At 44.6% G+C, this 20,163-nt stretch overlaps 2 protein-coding genes across 2 annotated transcripts; one reads left to right on the top strand and one right to left on the bottom strand.

Annotated features, from left to right (window-relative positions):
- The first annotated feature begins 7,131 nt into the window (after positions 1–7,131).
- On the top strand, positions 7,132–13,307 carry LOC124659249 (spermatogenesis-associated protein 20-like). The gene is made up of 15 exons (XM_047197174.1): positions 7,132–7,243; positions 7,583–7,655; positions 8,017–8,038; positions 8,168–8,246; positions 8,387–8,419; positions 8,564–8,712; positions 8,791–8,947; positions 9,125–9,365; positions 9,446–9,684; positions 10,776–11,039; positions 11,112–11,222; positions 11,594–11,818; positions 11,904–12,107; positions 12,561–12,737; positions 12,828–13,307. The coding sequence occupies exons 1-15, from the start codon at positions 7,142–7,144 to the stop codon at positions 13,038–13,040; spliced, it is 2,289 nt and encodes a 762-aa protein (XP_047053130.1). The 5' UTR covers positions 7,132–7,141; the 3' UTR covers positions 13,041–13,307.
- Positions 13,215–18,006, bottom strand: LOC124662474 (probable potassium transporter 2). The gene is made up of 9 exons (XM_047200309.1): positions 17,757–18,006; positions 17,269–17,517; positions 17,111–17,161; positions 16,149–16,409; positions 15,994–16,046; positions 15,283–15,397; positions 14,946–15,155; positions 13,687–14,836; positions 13,215–13,594 (listed from the first exon to the last, which is right to left on the bottom strand). The coding sequence occupies exons 1-8, from the start codon at positions 18,004–18,006 to the stop codon at positions 13,746–13,748; spliced, it is 2,280 nt and encodes a 759-aa protein (XP_047056265.1). The 3' UTR covers positions 13,215–13,594; positions 13,687–13,745.
- Positions 18,007–20,163: the final 2,157 nt, after the last annotated feature.

The following is a 20,163-nucleotide window of genomic DNA, read 5'->3' on the forward strand; positions in this document are numbered from 1 at the left end:
GCGCGCGGCGCACGGCCAATTTTTTTTTTTTTTAGTTTTAGTTCTTGTTAATTTCGAAATTAAAATTAACTAAAATTGGACTTAAAAAAAACTCATGTATAACTAATTAAGTTGTTTTTTTTAACTAAAAATTAATTAAAATTTGTATAACTAATTTTGTAACTAATTAAAGTTTAAATTTGTATAACTAATTAAATTGTAACTTAATTATTAAAGTGTATAATTAAAGTGTAACAAAAAACTTAGTTACAAAAAAAAACTAAAAAAACCGCGCCGGTCTCTCTCTCACCATCCGTGCTCCTCGCCGCCCTCCTCCTCTCCCCTTCGATCCCGCGCGCCGCCGGCCGGCCCTCTCTCTCTCTCACCGCGCACGCGCACGCGCCGGCCTCTCGCTCTCTCTCACCGCATGCGCACACGCGTCGTCGATCTCTGCCGCGCCGTCTCGTCGATCTCTACCGCGCCGCCTCACTAAAATTTGTAACTTAAAATTTGTATAACTTAAAATTTGTAACTTAAAATTTGTAACTTAAAATTTGTTCCCGCGGTATCTCTAAGTTTATTTGACTACAAAATTTATTTGAGCCTAGATTCTTTTAATACTTTCGCCACCGCCACCCCTTTCGCCACCGCCACCCTTTCTCCACCGCCCCTTTCGCCACCGCCACCGCCCCCCTTCTTTACTTAATTAATTTGTTTTGACTACATGTTTTCAGGATCGACATATGGCGGACGATAGAGGTGACCCGATTCTGGACAACTATGATCCGGACGCTGAAGACCATATGTTCGGCATCATAAAAGGCGATATTCCTTTTGTGCCGACCGGAGAAGAAGAAGATGATATCGCTTCTTATCTCGAACCTTGAGTGTGAAGATGAAGGGCGCCGTCGCCAAGCGGATGATGCCGAAGAAACGTCGATAAACGACGATCTTCAATTGGAAGTAGCAACCACCTCCGGCGCCGAGGTATATATATATATATATACATATTGCGCGTCTGGTGATACAACTAACCGATTTGAATAAATGTGTGTGTACTAACGCGCGCGACTCTCTTTCTTATTTTAGCCCTCGGCCGGATCGTCGAAAAAATCGAGTACGTCGTCGTCAAAGCGTGGCGCAACCAAGACGATGAAAGCAGGAGAAACATGCACCATCGATGTTGTCGACGAAGCAACCGGCAGGCCGCTGGAGCCCAGCAAGAACGCCACCAAGTTTGTCAGCCAATGCGGAGCCGTTGTTAGAGACAACGTCTCGATCACCCGCCAGGAGTGGAATGAGCCAAAGAAGGCACGTGTTGGTTTTACTATTGTCGAATAGAGAGAAAAAAAAGATTGCTTCAACAAGCTTATGGAACATTTCGTTCTACCTCCGGAATACCGCAAATACGATGAGGAGGGTAACAAGATTGCGGAAAACAAGAAGAGGCGCAAGCTAGTCAAACAGTTCGCTCTTTCTAGGATGGCCAACGCATTCGGAAATACAAGCAAAATCTAGCCCATGACTTTGTCAACCAGGGCAAGACTCCGGATTTCAAAGGACAATATGAGAAACTGCAACATGATTGGCCAGAATTTGTGAAGCAAAAGAAATCGGAGCAGTTCCTTGAACTATCGAAAAAAAATAAGGAAAATGCGGCCAAGAAGGAGTACAATCATAAAATGGGGCCAGGAGGGTATCGCTTTTGGCAGCCTAAGTGGGAGAAGATGGAGAACGAGCCGAGGGCGCGAGGAATCCGTCCAGTGACGGAGGGATGGGACCCAAGGGCCAAAAGCTGGTGGTACGGGCATGGGGGATCGCTGAACCCGGAGACAGGGGAGTGTGTTTACCGGGGCAAAATAATTACACCCACCCAAAACCTTATTGAGGCAATGAGGGATGCTCAAGAGGGGAGGATCAGGTTCAACAGAGAGAACGACGCCCTGACAAAAGCCCTCGGGAATCCCGAACACGGAGGACGTGTACGAGGCATGCCCGGGGACATTTCGTGGAAACTAGGGTTCCCCGTAAAGATGACCCGTACGGTTACAAAAGCCGTAAGAGAAAGATGGATCGGGATGCGGATGTTGTGGCGAAGTTGGTAACGGAAATGGATGTGATGAAGAAAACCGTGAGTGTACTAGTCGCCGAAAGAGATGCAGCTCGGGCGCAGCATGAAGATCATCCAATGGATCTCGGAAGCCGCCAGCGGAGAAGAAGCAGCGTGGTTTCCACGGAGGCCTCACCGGCTGGTGCACCGACGATCGAAATTACTGCACCGGAGCCTCGGCTGGTGGTCGAAGTTACTGCACCGGAGCCTCCTCGCTACCCCGTGGACGATATAAAGGAGATGAAAGCATGTCATCCGTATTATCCTATCGGGAACATGTCCATGAAGGTAGCCATCGGCGGTGCTTTACCACTGGAGCACTCCACCACAACAACCCCATTCAAGATGGCTATGCTCGTGTGACGGTGGAGGAGATAGTCCAAGGGTTTGAGGACCTGGACATTGACATTGCTACACCCGAAGGGGTGAAAAGACTTGGAGATGTCAAGCGCCGACTCATTCTATGCGGCGTAAGAAATTTATCAAGTTTCCGGGCGAGGCGCCAACAAGTCCACCCCCGTACGGTGGTGGTGGTGGCGGTGGCGGTGACGGTGGCGGTGGCGGTGGCGGTGACGGTGGCGGTGGCGGTGACGGTGGCGGTGGTGCTTCACCTAATACACCTCATTCACGTCGCCCGACGCCGCCCCCGGTCCTCGTCCGGCGGGTGATCGGACACCGGTACCGCCCCAATCCACCTCCGGCGAAGAAGCGTAAGCGGTCCGGGTTATTAACCCGGACCCTTACGTACCTAAGAAAACAAAGGTACCGGAGGTATCATCGAAGCCTCTCCCTAGGAGGTCTTGGGAAAGTAGTGCCGAGGAAGTCGAGGCGGGCGCGGCTGCTGATTTAGAGAAATGGAAGGCAAGCGTCCAGAAGAAAATAGAGGGCGAGCCCAAGCCAGTATATTCTGACAAGGAAAAGCAGTGGGCTAAGTCATTTTTGAACACACCGTCCCAAGCCGCGAAGAATCTGCCTGACGACTATTTACGTGAACTTCGTAGGCAAGCACTCGCCTTCAAGAACAGGAAAGAGTTGGCGGAGAAGAAAGCCTTGAAGGACGAGGCCGAGTCAAAATTAGAAAGGGGGAAAGCAGTTGCCCAGCTCGGGGAACAAAGTAAACAATCGATCGCCCCGCTCATAGTGCAAGCCGCCGGTCCGGATGCCCCCGATATCATAGCAGCTGCGGCAGCACATGGATTGACTGTAGAAAGTGCCGGAAAACAAGCGGCCGACTTAGGTATCACTCTTCGTGCAGTGTTAGGCCTTGATGAGGCGCCAATGAAGGACGTAGTATTTACATATGTGAAGAATGGCCCTCTCATCGAGCCTGCGCAGGAAGAGGATCTACCTCGACAAATGAAAGGTCCGCTAAATTGGTACAAGGGTTACATAAAACATGAAAACGCCAAAGACTATATCTATGCGGAAGTTAAATATGTGCATCACTTCAAACGTTACTGGGTACAAATTCCTCTGAGTGAATTGTTCCAGTTGTTCAATCTGCGCGAGCTCGACAAATCTATCATCAGTTGCTACGTTCTGTAAGTGATTTATTAATTTCTACCCCATCTCGTTCATTGCCTGCACTATATATATATATTGTCCTAACTATCTTGTGTACGCTATATATTATGCAGAATGAAGAAGCGAGAAATGCGAATAAGGAACATCCATGATGTTGGGTTCATTGACCCACACATCGTTAATTCATATGTGTTAGAATACCACCCCGCCGACGTGGAGGAAGACCTGTGGCGGTTTATTAGAAAACAGCAAGAGAAAAGTGATATTCTATTTCCTTACCATTTTGGGTGAGTGTTTCTGTCTTGAGCACATTCTCTTTTGTTTACTCCATGCATGGTATGTGGCTAATCGATGAGTTATGCATGATCTGTGCATGTATCGTGTCCGCAGAGTTCCACTGGATTCTTATGGTAATTAAAGTTCAGACCTCCTCGGTTCTCGTCCACGACTCTCCGAATATGGATCCGGCGCTTTGGGGCGACATGAGAAAAATGATGCAAAAGTAATTATTTTCATTCATTTGCGCTCTATATCGATCGGCCTATTTCGTTCATCATTTCCTAATATCAAGTAACTAATTAATAACTCTCTTGTTTATTTACTTTTCTTTGCCTCGTAGGGTTTGGAGACGGTTCGTAGATACCAAGGTCGGTGAATTCAAAAAAGAGCTACATTTTAAAATGGCGAGTGCCGACGACTGGGGATACTCAGCCACCGGGGACCAATCTATGTGGATACTATGTTTGTGAGAGGATCCGGAGATACCGCAATGAGCGGGACCGGACGTGTGAGAACAACATCCTGAGGAATAACCTCCGGAAGACGCTTAGTCCGAAGCTCGCTTCCGACCACTTCAAGAGGAACTAGGCTGGATGGTTGGCGAGGAAGTCATCGATCCTAGAGGAGAACACTATTACGATGACGTAGATCTTTATACGCACCGGAATTTGTAACTAACTTGTTCAAAATTGTATATGGTCATCCGATATTGAATATATATTGTATATGGTCATCCGATATTGAATATATATTGTATATTACTCTTGAATTCTTTTTGGTTCTAATTTCAAATTTGTTTGAAATTGTACATTCATATGCATGTATGTATACGGTACCGTAGAATATGTGAAACTCCTTCAAAATTAAAACCCAAAAGAAATAAAATAATACAAATTAAAAAGAAACCAGATTTAGGGGGAGGGGGCTAAACCCTAAACCTCGCGGAGGCCTTTAGTCGCGGTTGGCCAGAAGAACCGCGACTAAAGGTCCTCCGCCCTGGCGCTCGCCTGCGGCCCACGTGGATGGGCCTTTAGTCGCGGTTCGTAAGGAACCGCGACTAAAGGGGGGGCCTTTAGTCGCGCTACTTTGGTCGCGGTTGGGCCACCGCGACTAATGGCAGTTGCCAACCGCGACCAAAGCCCCTTTTTCCACCAGTGTTCCTAGGCACCACCAGCGTCAGAAAAATAGACCAGACCACCACCTACGGTGAAAAAAAGACGGGACATGTTCGAGGAGGGGAAGGACGCATGTAAGGACAATGTGGTGTGGTGTGTTGTGGCTGCGGCGAGACACCCGGGAGCGCGAGTGAATAGAGAGACTAGGGAGGCGTGCATGAGTAGAGGCGATGAAGGAAGAGAGAAGAGCTTAATGGGAGCTGCGCTTCATGGCACTACGACGTGTAAAGGTTGTATGAGTTTGGAACTCGACTACACTGACTATCAACGTGCCTCTTATCGATTGTGAACGGTTCAATAATTGAGGTCTGCTTTGGAATAAAAGAATTTTTGCTCCCTCCGAATGTTTGAAACTTATTACAGAATTTTACTAAGTCCGTGATAACTAATATGGAATGAAAGGAGTAAAACATATGGTTGAGAACTTTATGTTACTCTTGCACACATTGCATAAGTGTGAACAAAACGGGGCGCGTTTGGTTGCCTGGTCCCGATTTAGGGATGACTGTGCCATAAAAGCCATGTTGTTTGGTTGCCCACAAAGCCATTTTCTGCACAGGAGAGGGAAGAGAGGCCCCATTGTTTGGTTGCCTCCTTGCAGCCCAATTTGGCCGCACCAACATAGTTAAGCTATTTGGTTGCACATATGACACTCCCATAGTCTTACCATAGTTCAAATTTGGTGAGAATATAATACCATGCTATAGCATGTTACATCCGATCACACACCATTCAAAAGCACAAGATCCTCACGATCACGACGATAAGGAAGACGATAATGAAATCTTTGACTCTTCTCCCATTTACCTCCGGTGCTCTTTCCAGTACAGACATTGTTAGAGTAGGCACCGCCTCCGGCGGTAGCTGTGCTAACGACACTGGCTGATCGATGGCCTCAATTTCCATGGCCTCATCATCCAAGAAGCTTTGGTACTCTTGTTGTGCCTCTTCCAATGTTTCATACCCTATGTAGCTGTTGTTGGAGTAGCCACTAACTTGATCTTCGCAGATCCTCCATGTGGAGGATTCGAACCGGTTGGTGAGGAAGGGGCGCGGCAGGAGGTGACAGAATCTTTCTCGCCCCCTTTCTCTTTTCGCCATTGCGCGCCGCAGCTCGCGCCATCTCCCTCCTTGTCCCTTCTCGTGTAGCGAAAAATTCGCTTTTGCATCACCTCAACGCGAGATGTAGGTGGCTCGCTGGAAGCGGACGATTCGGGTGTTCCTCTTGGGCCAGGCCCAACGATGGTTTAAGAATCGTGATGTGCAACAACGTGGTAGAGCCCAGTCAACCAAACAGTTTTTTTTTTTTTTTTTTTTTTGCATCACCCATGTGAGCCGAGGGGAGCCTTGGCTACAAACACGCCCAACATGTCTTTTTGGCCCTACTACTTTCCCCCTCTTCTTATGATGAGATTTCAACCGTTTACATTTTTATACTCCCTCTGGTCCATATTATTTTTCGCGGTGGCAAATAATATGGACCAAAGGGAGTAAAAGAAAATCCTGATTTTTTTTGTTTACATAATGAGCAACAAACACATTTATACGGAGGAACATATAAAATACGGGATTTGCTAGTTCTCACCTGAGAACTAACTTATTCATGCTTAGTTAAGTCCAATATCATTTAATTTGCATCGTCAATCATGCTAATTATGAATTGCAACCTGAGTTACAACTGAGATTTAATGATATTATCTGTTAGTTTTCAGTCAAGTGAAAAATAGTCACACCAAGAAACATACACGCCTGTACATGTAGTCCAAAATAAGTGCATTGTTTATCTAGGAAAAAAAACTGCGAAAGTTATTTTGGAAACGGAGGGACTACATCTCTGTCCATGAGCAGTGGGACCCAGATGCAGTATACAACAGAGAAGCACGACCTGCCGCTGCGGTGCGAGGACGTGTCGTCGGTAGGTAGCGGGCGCATGGCACTGGCATCACCCGCCGCTCTCGGCCGGGTCATATCCTGCCTCCCCCGGCCCCTCCACCCTCCTCCCATGCTCCTGCTCTCCGCGCGACTCCTCCGCCACCGCCTCGCCGCCTCCTCGCCCCTCCGCTCCGTCGCCGCCATGTCGTCTTCCTCCGCGTCGGCCCACGGCGGCGCGGCGGGGAAGCCCAACCGCCTCGCCGCAGAGCACAGCCCCTACCTGCTGCAGCACGCGCACAACCCGGTGAGTGAGCGATGCCTCCGCCGAGCAGAGCTCCCCCCTGCTTCTGCCCCTCTCTGCGGGATTCCGCCGAGCACCTTGCAGTCGCGTACTCACTTCTGCTACTCCGTAACTTAATTCGACGAATACATTGAGTTTGCTTGGGAAGGAGAACTTAGTTAGTTGGATATACGTGGTCCAGATATACTGCCAATTTCTTTTCTGTAAATTCTAACTCCAGCAAGCAAACAACCTGTCGAGGCAATTGGTTGCTTCATTTCTCTCACGGCAAGGGGGTTTCGGACTGCCCGTAGATCACATCTTGTACAATTGTTGAACTCGCAAGTCGTTGACTTCGTGCAGGTTGACTGGTATCCCTGGGGAGACGAGGCTTTCGAGAAGGCTCGCAAGTTGGACATCCCCATCTTTCTATCAAGTAATGCAACTCTCCGAAATGTAGTGGTTGAAATACTCCATTTAGTTGTATAATGTTTGATTAATTTCCTGGCCAGTGTTATGCTGGAGCTGTGTTGCATCAGTTATTGGCTCATAGTGCTAAGTTCGGACTTTGGAGCAGAGTGATGATGGCTGGCAAACTGTCATTGTAAATTTTGTTATAAATAATTGTTTAGTGCATAGCGACGTCGAGTCCAAAGAAAGGCTACAATGTAGTCAAATTCATCTGTTTAATTTTTTGCCAAATTCAAACTTGTGATTTTCGCAGTACAAATTTTGTTTGTCCTTTACCCTTAACATGCTTCGTTTTCTGCATGGGAAATCTTGATGTGCCCGTGAAGTTGGCTATAGCACGTGCCACTGGTGAGTCGTCTTTAGCATCTGTTCTTCTGCTGATGTTATTGTTCTTTTGTGACTTATCGCCACAGTCTAAACTTGATTGGTGCTGACCTCGGTTTCCATTGTCTGTTTTTGTTTGGTTGAACATTGAAGGTGCCATGTAATGGAGGTGGAATCTTTTGAGAATGAAGAAGTTGCGAAGCTCCTCAATGATTGGTTTGTTAGCATCAAGGTAGTGTTGTCTGTTGTGTTCATAACCATTTATTGCTCATCGTTTTACTTGTCACTCAAATGGTTTTACATGCCTTCGGTGCGTGAAAGTTAAAGGTGCCATGTGACTGCAATTCTTCTTCTGATTATTAGTTTTGACAGGTGGATCGGGAAGAGCGGCCAGATGTTGACAAGGTATTCTGTTCTCTAGTGATAAATACTGATGTTTCTTGTGGAGCCGCAGGCTTTATTTCCCGTTGTATATTATCATACTCAATAGTTTTTCTTGTGTTCCTTTTGAGTCTTACACCAGATTCTTCATTGATGACACTGTCGCAGGTATATATGACATACGTGTCAGCGCTGTACGGTGGTGGTGGTTGGCCTCTGAGCGTCTTTTTATCACCTAACTTGAAACCGTTGATGGGTGGCACATACTTTCCACCAGATGATCAGTATGGGAGACCTGGGTTCAAGACTATTTTAAGGTACCAGCTGAAGTACAACATTTCTGAAGTTGATATTTGGTACATGATCTGACCGTTTTGCACATAACTTCTCTGCAGGAAGGTCAAGGACGCCTGGGAAAATAAACGTGATGCGATTGAGCAGTCAGGAAATGTGGTCATCGAGCAACTTAGAGATGCATTATCTGCTAAGGCTACCCCTCAAGATGTGCCAAATGATTTGGCTGCCCGTTATGTAGATCAATGTGTTGAAAAGGTTTGAAAAGTACACCGGTTTTATAATTCTTCATGCTATCATTAATGATTAACGCGAGCAATTGGACAGACTGACTGAGTAAATGGATTGTTTTATTTATTTGACAAAGATTACAGTGGCTAAACTGTGTTCTTGTGATTTAGTTGATTAATAGCCCTGCACCTTATACCCATGTAGTTAGCAAGCAGTTATGACCCGAAATTTGGCGGGTTTGGCTCTGCTCCCAAGTTTCCAAGACCTGTTGAAGATTGTATAATGCTCTACAAATTTCGAAAGCACCTGGAAGCTAGGCAAGAGAGTGAAGCCCAAAACATAATGAAGATGGTAACTCGTACACTGCAATGTATGGCTAGAGGTGGAGTTCATGACCACATTGGTGGTGGCTTTCATAGATACAGTGTGGACGAGTGCTGGCATGGTAAATTCACTTTGAGATCATGGAGCAATTTTCTTTCAAGTCTTTGCAGAATCCTCCTCTCACATATTCTTTCTCTGCAGTTCCACATTTTGAAAAAATGTTGTACGACCAGGGACAGATAGCCAATGTTTACTTGGATACATTTGTGATCACTGGAGATGAGTATTATTCTTGGGCTGCACGTGATATACTTGATTATTTGAGGAGAGACATGATCGGAGAAGAAGGTGAAATTTTCTCAGCAGAAGATGCTGACAGTGCAGAATATGAAGGTGCTCGGAAAAAAGAGGGTTCTTTTTATGTGTGGACTAGTAAAGAGGTACATCTAGAACACAAATTTAGTTTTATTAGATTCAGCATACACTGAATTTTCATACTATATAGATTGGATGTTGTAAATACAGACAGTTTTTTTAAAAAAATTCTGGTCAAACATAGAGAAGTTTGACTTAGGAAAAAACTAGAACTTCAATTATTTTGGAACGGAGGGAGTATTCACCAACATAATGATACCCTTCCCCACTCCTTAATATGGCCTTGAGCTTGAAGTCTAAACTGTTGTATACCATGATCTAAGTCCATCTGCGGTTGACTTGAGTTCAATGTGACTAAACCTGAGCCACTTCATACATTCCTGCTGGTTTCTCACATTTTTTTTGGATGTCCAAGTTAATTAATGGGCTTGCACTTAGTTGGATTAACATTATGGTCTCTTCTATTCTTCCTGTTCCACTATAAATGTACTTAGATGCCCAAGTTCTTTCATGAGCTTGCACTTTAGTTGGATTAACATTATGGTCTCTTCTACTCTTCATGTTCCACAATAAATGTACTTAGATACCCAAGTTCTTTCATGGGCTTGCACTTTAGTTGGATTAACATTATGGTCTCTTCTACTCTTCCTGTTCCACAATAAATGTACTAACAGTTCAAGGAATACCATTGTTAAGACTTAAAAGGACCTGAAATCTGCATGGTATTCTTGGTCGTATAAGAGTAAACTGTGATTATGTAGTTGGTACCTGCTTGGGACTATGCATCATTTCATTGAATAGTTCATTGTATCTAATCTTTTTGGAAAATGGAAGATAACAACTCCCCAGGCGTTTACATGCGAAGATGCACACAGCCCAGTTTATTACCAGATCACAGAAGTTTGCATAAAGTTGACTCACTGAAAACTCAATTAATGCAAAGCCTGATGCTAAACCGCCACCCATGTTAGGACATAAATCTCCTGGCAACTTCCCCAATACTTATTGCTACCTGCCACCATATGCTCCTGCCGATGAAGCAAATACCAGGATCACAGCCTCAGGCAGCAATACCACTTTATATTTGTTCATTTCGTTGGCTCATTTTCGGTTACATTGTGTTGTGTGCTTAAGCTCCCTCATATTTGCTTAACAGATCGAAGACACGCTTGGGGAGAACGCAGAGCTGTTCAAGAATCACTACTATGTTAAATCCTCTGGCAACTGTGACCTTTCGGGGATGAGTGATCCTCACAATGAGTTCAGTGGTAAAAATGTGTTAATAGAAAGAAAACCAGGTTCACTGATAGCATCGAAGTTTGGCAAGTCTGTTGATGAATATTCTCAGATCCTCGGAGATTGCAAGCAGAAGTTGTTTGATGTCCGGTCAAAAAGGCCAAGACCACACTTGGATGACAAGGTTCTTGTCTACATGTTGGCTATATCTTATTTTAATCTTCTTACATAATCTACTAACGAAGATTTGATTTAGGTTATTGTTTCATGGAATGGATTAGCAATATCTGCCTTCGCAAGGGCTTCACAAATTTTGAAGTCAGGACCACCTGGGACCAAGTATTATTTCCCAGTAACAGGATGCGATGTATGTTTTGTGCTCCATACTCTGAATATTGCATTTTGTTTTGTTTCACTGAAATCAACTAGTTTTACTCTCTCCGATCCGTAAAAAGTGTCTGGATTTTACTAAGGGAGTAGTATACATTTGAACTAAGACTCCAACACTTATTTTGGATCGGAGGGAGTACTATAGTTATGTGGTTATGTACATCAGCAGTGGGTCAATATGCCAGGAGGTTCCATCCCTGCTTATTCCCCCTTTGTGTGCAGTGGAGAAACCCGGTGCTAGATTTTTGTCTTCACCTGCTTTACATGACCATGTTTATCCATTGTTCATTTATAGCTACGGTCACATGAATTTATTTTCTGAGTGCCCATTTCTGAATATCTTTGCAGCCAGTAGAATATCTTCAAGTTGCAGAAAAGGCAGCAAACTTTATAAAGGATAAACTCTATGATGAAAGCTCAAAAAGGCTGCATCATAGTTATCGGAATGGCCCAGCAAAAGCACCAGGGTTTTTAGATGATTATGCCTTTTTAATCAATGGCTTGCTGGATCTCTATGAATATGGTGGTAAGATCGAGTGGCTTCTGTGGGCTATCCAGCTGCAAGTCATTCAGGCAAGTGAAACACAACGTTGAATTCCTTGATGTTACATTTCATGTACATTGCATCATATTTTGCCATAATTACAAGCACTCCCAGGATGAATTGTTCTTGGACAAAGAAGGGGGCGCCTATTTCAATACTCCTGGAGAAGACCCTTCTGTCCTTTTGCGTGTTAAAGAAGACTATGATGGAGCAGAGCCCTCTGGAAACTCGATGGCAGCGATTAACATGATCAGATTGTCCAGTATATTTGATGCTGCAAAATCTGAAGGCTACAAACGTAATGTTGAACATCTTCTGGTATGTACTTATCTAGTCTACATTTATATGCACTACACTACAGCAGTAGTTTGGTTTCAGAACATGAGGTTTACACTTTACAGTAGCATAAAAGATTATGCATTTTGATTTCTGTCGCTTGAAGTGTGATTTTAACAGATAGAAATGGTAGGCGCTTCCTTGTTACTGCCAATGTATTTATATTCTCATGTAAATTGTGGGCTTCGGAAATGGTAGAGTAGGAAATTTCACTTCATCTAGAAAGGGTTTGAGCTGCTCTACTTATTAAATAAGTTCTTCTGACTCATGAGGCTTCAGGTCAGCCCCACATGTCTGTTGGCAAACTAATCTAGCACGTCATCAGAGATGAATAGATCATGAGTACGAGGAGACATTTTGATATACACCGTGCGTCAGTATTCCAGCCATAGATATGACAACAGGAAACTGCTTATGCATTTGTTCTCTTTGTAGGCGGTCTTTGAGACTAGACTGAGAGAACTTGGTATAGCGTTGCCACTGATGTGTTGCGCAGCAGACATGCTCTCTGTCCCGTCCAGGAAGCAGGTAGTGCTGGTGGGGGACAAAGGATCTGCAGAATTTCAAAACATGGTTGCAGCTGCTTTCTCATCATATGATCCAAACAGAACGGTGGGTGATGTGCTAATTAGTTGTTTACCCGTTCAGCATAGCACCCTACTACATATTTACTGATTAGCAATACACCGTTCGGTGATCCAGGTGATCCAGATAGACCCCAGGAACACAGAAGAAATGGCATTCTGGGAGAGCAACAACGCAAACATTGCGCAGATGGCACGGGGCAGCCCAACGGAGGAGCCAGCGGTGGCGCATGTGTGCCAGGAGTTCAAGTGCAGCCCTCCAGTGACTTCTCCGGGTTCTCTCCGCGAGCTGCTCAACAAGACGGTGGCTGTTGCTGGTTCATCTGTCTGAGGCTTTGTTCCAGCTGGTTCAGCTAGAGGCTACTGATGCTCGCTGAAGACCTTGAACCCTTTTCTGTTGGCAGTTGATGTAAATAGATATTCCCAATAAAGGATAGGTTAGTTTTCTATGTTACACACACGTCTTGTGTTCAAGCACTTCATATGTTTGTTTTCTATACGGTTGTAAACTTAGAACATGTGCTACAAACTTGAGATGTTCTGACCTTGTTACATACTACTAAGCATAAAAAGAATAAAAAGACTGGTTGCATGCCAATCTGGATGACTGCCATTTCTGGAGAGAAACAAATTTAAAATGACATAACTGATTCCTTTCAACGTTTTCCCCAGGAAGTAAATACACTTATCATGGATGCAAAAAATCCAAAACAAAGAAACATAAACTAAATAATTATAGTCTGGCAGTTTATTGGGGCTGAGAAGTGATGTTAACATGCACAGCGCCCTCATCTCAGCACTTGGGTGTCTGGATGCAGCATTCCATGCTACAGACTGCAGCATGAACTCCAGACAAAAAAGCATAGGGTGGGTTCATAGGTAGCACTGGAAAAAGAGAGGAAAATATTGTCAAATTAGTTACGACTGATAAAATGCTATGTGCATGTCGAAATGATACCGTCGCATAGCAGACTCACCATGCTTTGTTGCCACCGGATTGATCCACACATGTAGACAGAAAATCACATTAGGCCTACTACACATAGTAGATCATACCGACTTCTATCAGGCTAATATGTGGAATATGCAGCGAGACTGACGGGCCTCTGCAGTTCTTCCGGAGGAAAGAGTAGCCGACATCGATCACAATCTTCTTCACATAACTGGAGCTCCTCCTGGCTTTGATGTAAGAATGGCCCATGATGTACGCGACCCCCGCGTGCTTCGCCTCCACGAGCGCCAGCAGCTCGTCCTTCACCTGCTGGTCCATGGTGTCCTCATTTGGCAGCTCGAAGCGGACGCGGCGCCTCCGTCCTGCGCTCGGGGACTCCTGCTCGTAGGACGACTGCAGGCTCCGGAGGCTCTCGGATTTGCTACTCCTCGTGGTGGAGATGGAATCGGCGAGGCCGCTCAGATCTCTCATGCCCAGTGGGGTGCCGGCATCTTCTGTGGTTCTTATCACGGCCATTCTTCCCTCGTTAGCGATGTCGTAACTTGCTGAAGACGAGACATCCTCGGCTTCCATCATGATGAACTTTGCGATGCTCATGACTAGCATGTTCTCGAAGTTCTCGTCATCTCTCTGCATATCTTTGTAACCATACCTGACAATGCAACGGTACATCCGGTACGCTCTAGGCCCAATCCTGCCTACGAGGTATCGCTCATCTGGTGGCACGTATGGCACCGGCACTGACTTGACACAAAGGAATACTAGGACTTCATGAAAGGCAGGGAGATTGGTGACAAAATGCGTGAAGATGGCGGGCACACCAGTCACCAGCTCTGTGTAGATCAGTCCAATTCCTGGAACACGAACGATGCCAAGGTTTGGACCTAGAGACAGGATTGATCTCATTGACACTTTGTTCTGAAGATCAAACAGGTACTTCTTCCTTGATCCATAATGCCAAATGAACATAACACACATGAATATGAAACCAAGCACAAGAGGCACCCATCCTCCCTGATGAACCTTCATGAGCGAAGAGGAAAGATACACAGCTTCAATGGACCCGAAGAATAATAGAAACAACAAGGCAAATAGTATGTTCTTTTGCCAAACAAAGATGATGATCAATGCCATCAAGAATGTAGTAACAATCATAACAGTCATGCAAGCAATACCTGAAATTATAAACAATGGAGAATGCTTAGACTCTCCGTAAACAAGGATGCTGGAAATATCAAAAGCCTATCTACAAGAAAGATACTCCGTTTCATATTTCAGGCTTACCATAGGCATTTCCAATAAGGGTTGTATCACCGAACACAACTGTGACACCTACACATAGCACCATAAGGATCCAATTTATTTCAGGAATGTAAATCTGCCCATAGATCCACCTAGATGTGTGAACAATCTTCACTCGTGGGAAACAACCCAAAGCATGGCATTGCTTTACAATAGAGAATGTTGCTGAAATTACAGCCTGGCTTCCAACAACTGCAGCGAGAGTAGCCACCACAAATACAGGCCAAAATATAGGTCCTGGATGACAAGTTAAAATTATACAACAGTGGAGAAACGGAGGGAGCAGAGGGGAGGGATATGTGTGAGCGAGGTGCAAAACCTGGGATGGAGTCATAAAAACTTGTGCGCATGTGGAACATGTTCTTCGATAGAAACGCTGCTTGGCCCATATATTGCAGTGTAAGACATGGATATATGATTGTAATAAAAGCTAGCTGTAACAAGGAAAAAAACAAGGTCATGTTCTATAAAAAATATAAAGTTTCAACAGCAAAGCGTGCCAGAAGGAGCAGTTAAAGTTTAAGGAAACAGAATTATGAATTATCAGGGATAAAATGAGAAGCATAAGCATAATACTCCCTCCGTCCATAAAAGGATGTCGAGGATTTATCTAAATTTGGATGTATCTATACACTAAAGAGTGTGCATACATTCAAATTTAGACAAACTTGCGACATCCTTTTATGGACAGACGTAGTATATCGAATAGTATCATAAAATCATTAAATAAGAAACAATTTGGTCCACACCAAACAAATTATAGGTTCTTTAGGGAATGCCGTCCAATTAAAATATGCAGGTTAAATCAATATGTTGTCACAAAAAGGTTGTTTGGTACATGAACCTTTTCTGCTTCTTTCATAACAAATTTTTTTGGTGAAACATATTTTCCAAAGTTATATCTGCATAGTTGCTTTGTCACACAGCACCGCAGCATCAATATAATTACAGGACATAAAAGGATCTATACAGCCAGTGAAGTTTTCTGTGAAGATACTAACAGATAAAGATCATCACTAGCTCAACATACCCTGACAGATGCACTTGTAAAATGACCGAGATCGGCAAACATAGCCTCACTGCCTGTAAAGTGCAAAAGAAGCATAAACCGTTACTAGTATTTGACCTACAAAAGAGTACAAGCAAAGCACAATTTTACCCCCTGAGATCCTGACAGTTACTAACCTGTCATAGAAAGTAGTATTCCTCCTAGAGCAATCCAGCCATCTGTGCCGGTCGTCCTAAAGAACTTAATAATATAATATGGGGAGAGCGCTTGGTAAATCCGTGGGTTCCAATGAACTATATTGTACAATCCAATTCCACCAATGCAGAAGAGCCAGATGATAACAATTGGTGCAAACATGAATGCCACCTTCTGAGTACCTCGGTGTTGCAAGGAGAACAGACCAACCAATACAATGCATGAAAGTAGCACCACCGAACCTGTGTAGAAACAAATTGTGTTTGCAGCAGTCAATCCTAAAAATATAATAAGCCCAAACTTCAAAATACATCTTCGGAAAATAAGGATGCATAATCATACAATGACACGATCCAATGTCCAGAAATATTACAAAAAAACTTCAGATGTATAATCTACATAAACTAGTATTTGAAAAACAAAAAAGATCTTTCCTTAAGGGGCTTAAGTTGACCCTTAGGGTGCTGTGCATTGGAAATCTTTTTGATTTATATGACTTTTTTTATAAGCGCGGCTGAGTTGACGGGGAAAGGTAGAACGACCTTCCGCCATGTCAACCGCTCACTAGGCTTCTTGCTGCGGTGAAGTTGCTTCATCACCCAGCTATCCAATGTAGTATTTGAACTTTTGAAGAGACAGCCATATGCTGCTAGCATATATGTATATATACGATACAGTAGACATTAGATTTTGCACCATACTATTGCGTATCGTGCCACTAAAAATGATGTGCTCTGGGTAGCTAATCAGATGCGACCAAATGACTAAATATATGTAATAGTACAGAAATATAACCAAAAGAAGTGCATGTATCACCTCATGCCTCGTGGTTAGTTCAGAAACAAATAAAAATCAGGAAGGTAACGTGAACCACATAATACTCCATATAAGCACATATGTGTGCTTTGTTAGTTCACATTTCAAATGGATGAGTTGTACTTACGTTCCTGTAAACCAGTAGCTCGAACTTGCAACCCAGACATAGATGATAGCACTGCGAGTAAAGGAGCAGAGTAAATCATGGTAAGCATACAGAGAGGTTAATACTAATAATTGTGCATTTACATGAAAGGTAACAAACAGATGATAGAAGTAATCCACCTGAGATTGCTGGAGTGAGGACACCGTCACCAATCACCATGCTAGCACCACATAGAACTACAAGGAGAAGCCCAGTTTTGACTTTTTTGTGCTTCTCTAGGAACCTTCTTAGCCAAGGTGAAGACCCATGCTGAGCAGAAAACCCCTCTCTGTAGTATGTAGATAGCTCCTCATCTGCTGCTTGTTGATTTGGAAGCAAGCTAAGCTTTGCATGCCTGCAGAGGAGAGAATACAGAGCAAATGGTCCACCTACAAAAGTGACAGCAGCTGCTTATTTGTCCTCAGTTGACCAACGATATAGAGAAAATTTGGGGGAAAATAGTCCGGTACGTCAGAAAATGGATTAAATATATATTTCTCATAAGCTGATTTATCGGATCCTATTGTGAGCCTGTTTACATAAAAGTCCCAACCAATTACAACAATATGAATGAAGTAATGACAGGCATAAAACAAAAACAACACATTACAAAGTAATTATGGTGTACCTTCGCCATTGTCATCAGCGCTCAATACAATAATGACATACTTGAGCAAAGGAAGAAGCGTGAAGGTCCAAAATATAAGGGAAAGTACACCAAATACTGTCTGTTCATCTTGGTACTGTCCAAGCCTTCCTGAGAATGTACTTTTATACACATAGAGGGGGGATGTGCTTAGGTCCCCATACACAACACCGAAGCTCTGGTATGCTAGCAGCACCAGATTCTTGTAGTGTTGCCTCCACTGAAAATGCATAACAAACAGTTAGAACACCATTTTGCCATGCAGCAGCATACCGCTCCATGTCTCTACAGGAAGTATAGGTTCATAAGAGGTATTCTTGATGCTTCAAGCTGCGAAATCGTAGCTCTTCTTTTCTATCATCTGGAACTTAACTGAATAAAATGTCCTGCCTGAAGACATGAAATTGGCACTTCTATGTTTTTTAATCATTTTTCTCTCTTGACGGCAATCACACCCTCCGATATGATTATAGAGTGATTGCTAACCAACAGAGACATTTTTTTCATCATAGAAAAGCTCTTCCTGACTTAAAAAATAAAATCTTACCAAAAAAATCAATTGCGTCTGCAAAAGGTGGTGAAGTCTAACTCGTTCAATCTCCAATTCATTCATTCGCAGAAAAAAAATTCAATATGACAAACAGGAATTTCGTGGAGGAAAATACAACAAGAACAAAATACTACCAGCGACGAACCTTTTCCGAATCGAGCCCCAGAAAAAAAAATCAAATAGAAATGAATGAATGAACAAATAAGATCCCCGTGGAAGCTGCGGAACCCCCGATTCCGCGCCAGAAATCCACATCAAGTCATCACCCAAGAACCTGGTACCGGCGCCGCAATCCGGGCAACGGGAGCGCTCTGATTTAGGGCGCGCCGAATCACGTCCGGTCCGGCCAGCGCCAACAACAATGCCGAGCGAAATGAAAGAGCGGGGGCAATGAGAGGGAACCGCGGGCGCGTACCGGGAGCTGCTCGGCGCCGGCGGGGCCGGCCTCGGCGTCCATCGATCGGAGTCAAGCGGCGGCGGCGCGAGGTGTCCGGCCGGCGGTACAGCGCGATTCCGTCAAGTTATAGGACACGAGGAAGAGAGGCTACGGATCATCGATCGATTGATTCATTGTACTGTCGTGGGAAGAAGATTACCATTATACCCTTTATTTTAGGAACTGCCGTTATGCCCTTTTTCTCTTAAGCATGTCCATGCTCATTGGCAAACATTTTTTTTTGAAGGAAATTGACAATTATAGATGACTTCCACACTAAGAAAAATGAACACATCCTTGCACTAAGGAGAAAGTTTTATTATGCCGATGTTGTCAGCCAAAAAAAAAAGATTTTAATATGTTACTGAAGTTCCGTGGAGCAAACGCATCCATGTGTTGCCAGTAACAAAGGTACAACCTTGCAGTTGTCATCCACCGTAGAATAACCTTGTTAGGCAGGTGGCAAGGAGGATTAACCAGAGGAGGAAACCGGGGGTGCTGCTCAAACTGGACCTATCCCGTGCCTTCGATTCGATGTCCTGGGGGTTCTTGTTTGAAGTCCTAAGACAGATGGGGTTTGGACCGCTCTTTCGCAAGTGGGTTGCACTTCTTCTCTACACGGCCAATACAAAGATCATTGTCAACGGAGTACCGGGTACGAGAATCCAGCATGCGCGTGGGCTGAGACAGGGCGATCCAACTTCGCCGATGCTTTTTGTCCTAGGGATGGAGGTCCTCACGGCTATGGTAACCAGGGCGGCCAACGAGCAGATTTGGAGAAATTTGACGGGGATCCTGCCCCTGCAGAGGATTTCCATATATGCAGACGACGTCGTGATGTTTCTGAGCCCGGTCAGAGAGGAGTTATGGGCAGTCAAGGAGATGCTCGTGAGATCTTTGGAGAAGCCTCCAGCCTCAAGGTGAATTATCAGAAAACAACCGCGACTTTGATTAGAGGAGCGGAAGGGGATGAGCATCTGGTGCGAAACACGCTCGGCTGTCAGGTGACAAACTTCCCTATAAGGTACCTCGGTCTACAGCTCGCCCTTAGGCCTCTCACAAGGGCGGAGTGGCAGCCATTATTGGACTCGGTGGTGCACTTTCTACCAGCCTGGCAGAGAGGTCTCATTGCGAGGGCAGGGCGGCTAATGCTCATCAAGACGGTCATCTCGGCACGACCAATTCATCATATTTTGGTGGCGGAGCCCCCGGCTTGGCTCCTTGAGGAGGTGGTAAAGTACATCAGAGGGTTCTTCTGGGTTGGGAAGAAGCAAGCCAATGGCGGTCAGTGTCTCGTGGCATGGGACAACATATGCAAGCCAACCCACCTTGGGGGTCGGGGAGTGAAAGATCTCCAGCTGCAAGGTCTAGCTTTGAGAGTTCGCTGGGAATGGTTGCAGAGG

Source organism: Lolium rigidum, chromosome 6, assembly GCF_022539505.1.
Source record: "Lolium rigidum isolate FL_2022 chromosome 6, APGP_CSIRO_Lrig_0.1, whole genome shotgun sequence".
Classification (NCBI taxonomy): domain Eukaryota; kingdom Viridiplantae; phylum Streptophyta; class Magnoliopsida; order Poales; family Poaceae; genus Lolium; species Lolium rigidum.

Excerpts from the sequence above, each read along its gene's own strand:
- LOC124659249 (XM_047197174.1), top strand. The coding sequence starts at position 7,142 with ATGTCGTCTTCCTCCGCGTCGGCCCACGGCGGCGCGGCGGGGAAGCCC. Across the intron at positions 7,656-8,016 it reads CATCCCCATCTTTCTATCAA|TTGGCTATAGCACGTGCCAC; the intron begins GTAATGCAACTC and ends GTGCCCGTGAAG. Across the intron at positions 11,819-11,903 it reads TCCAGCTGCAAGTCATTCAG|GATGAATTGTTCTTGGACAA; the intron begins GCAAGTGAAACA and ends AAGCACTCCCAG.
- LOC124662474 (XM_047200309.1), bottom strand. The coding sequence starts at position 18,006 with ATGCATTTTCAGTGGAGGCAACACTACAAGAATCTGGTGCTGCTAGCA. Across the intron at positions 16,410-17,110 it reads AGCTACTGGTTTACAGGAAC|GTTCGGTGGTGCTACTTTCA; the intron begins GTAAGTACAACT and ends GTTTCTACACAG. Across the intron at positions 15,398-15,993 it reads TTACAAGTGCATCTGTCAGG|CTAGCTTTTATTACAATCAT; the intron begins GTATGTTGAGCT and ends TCCTTGTTACAG.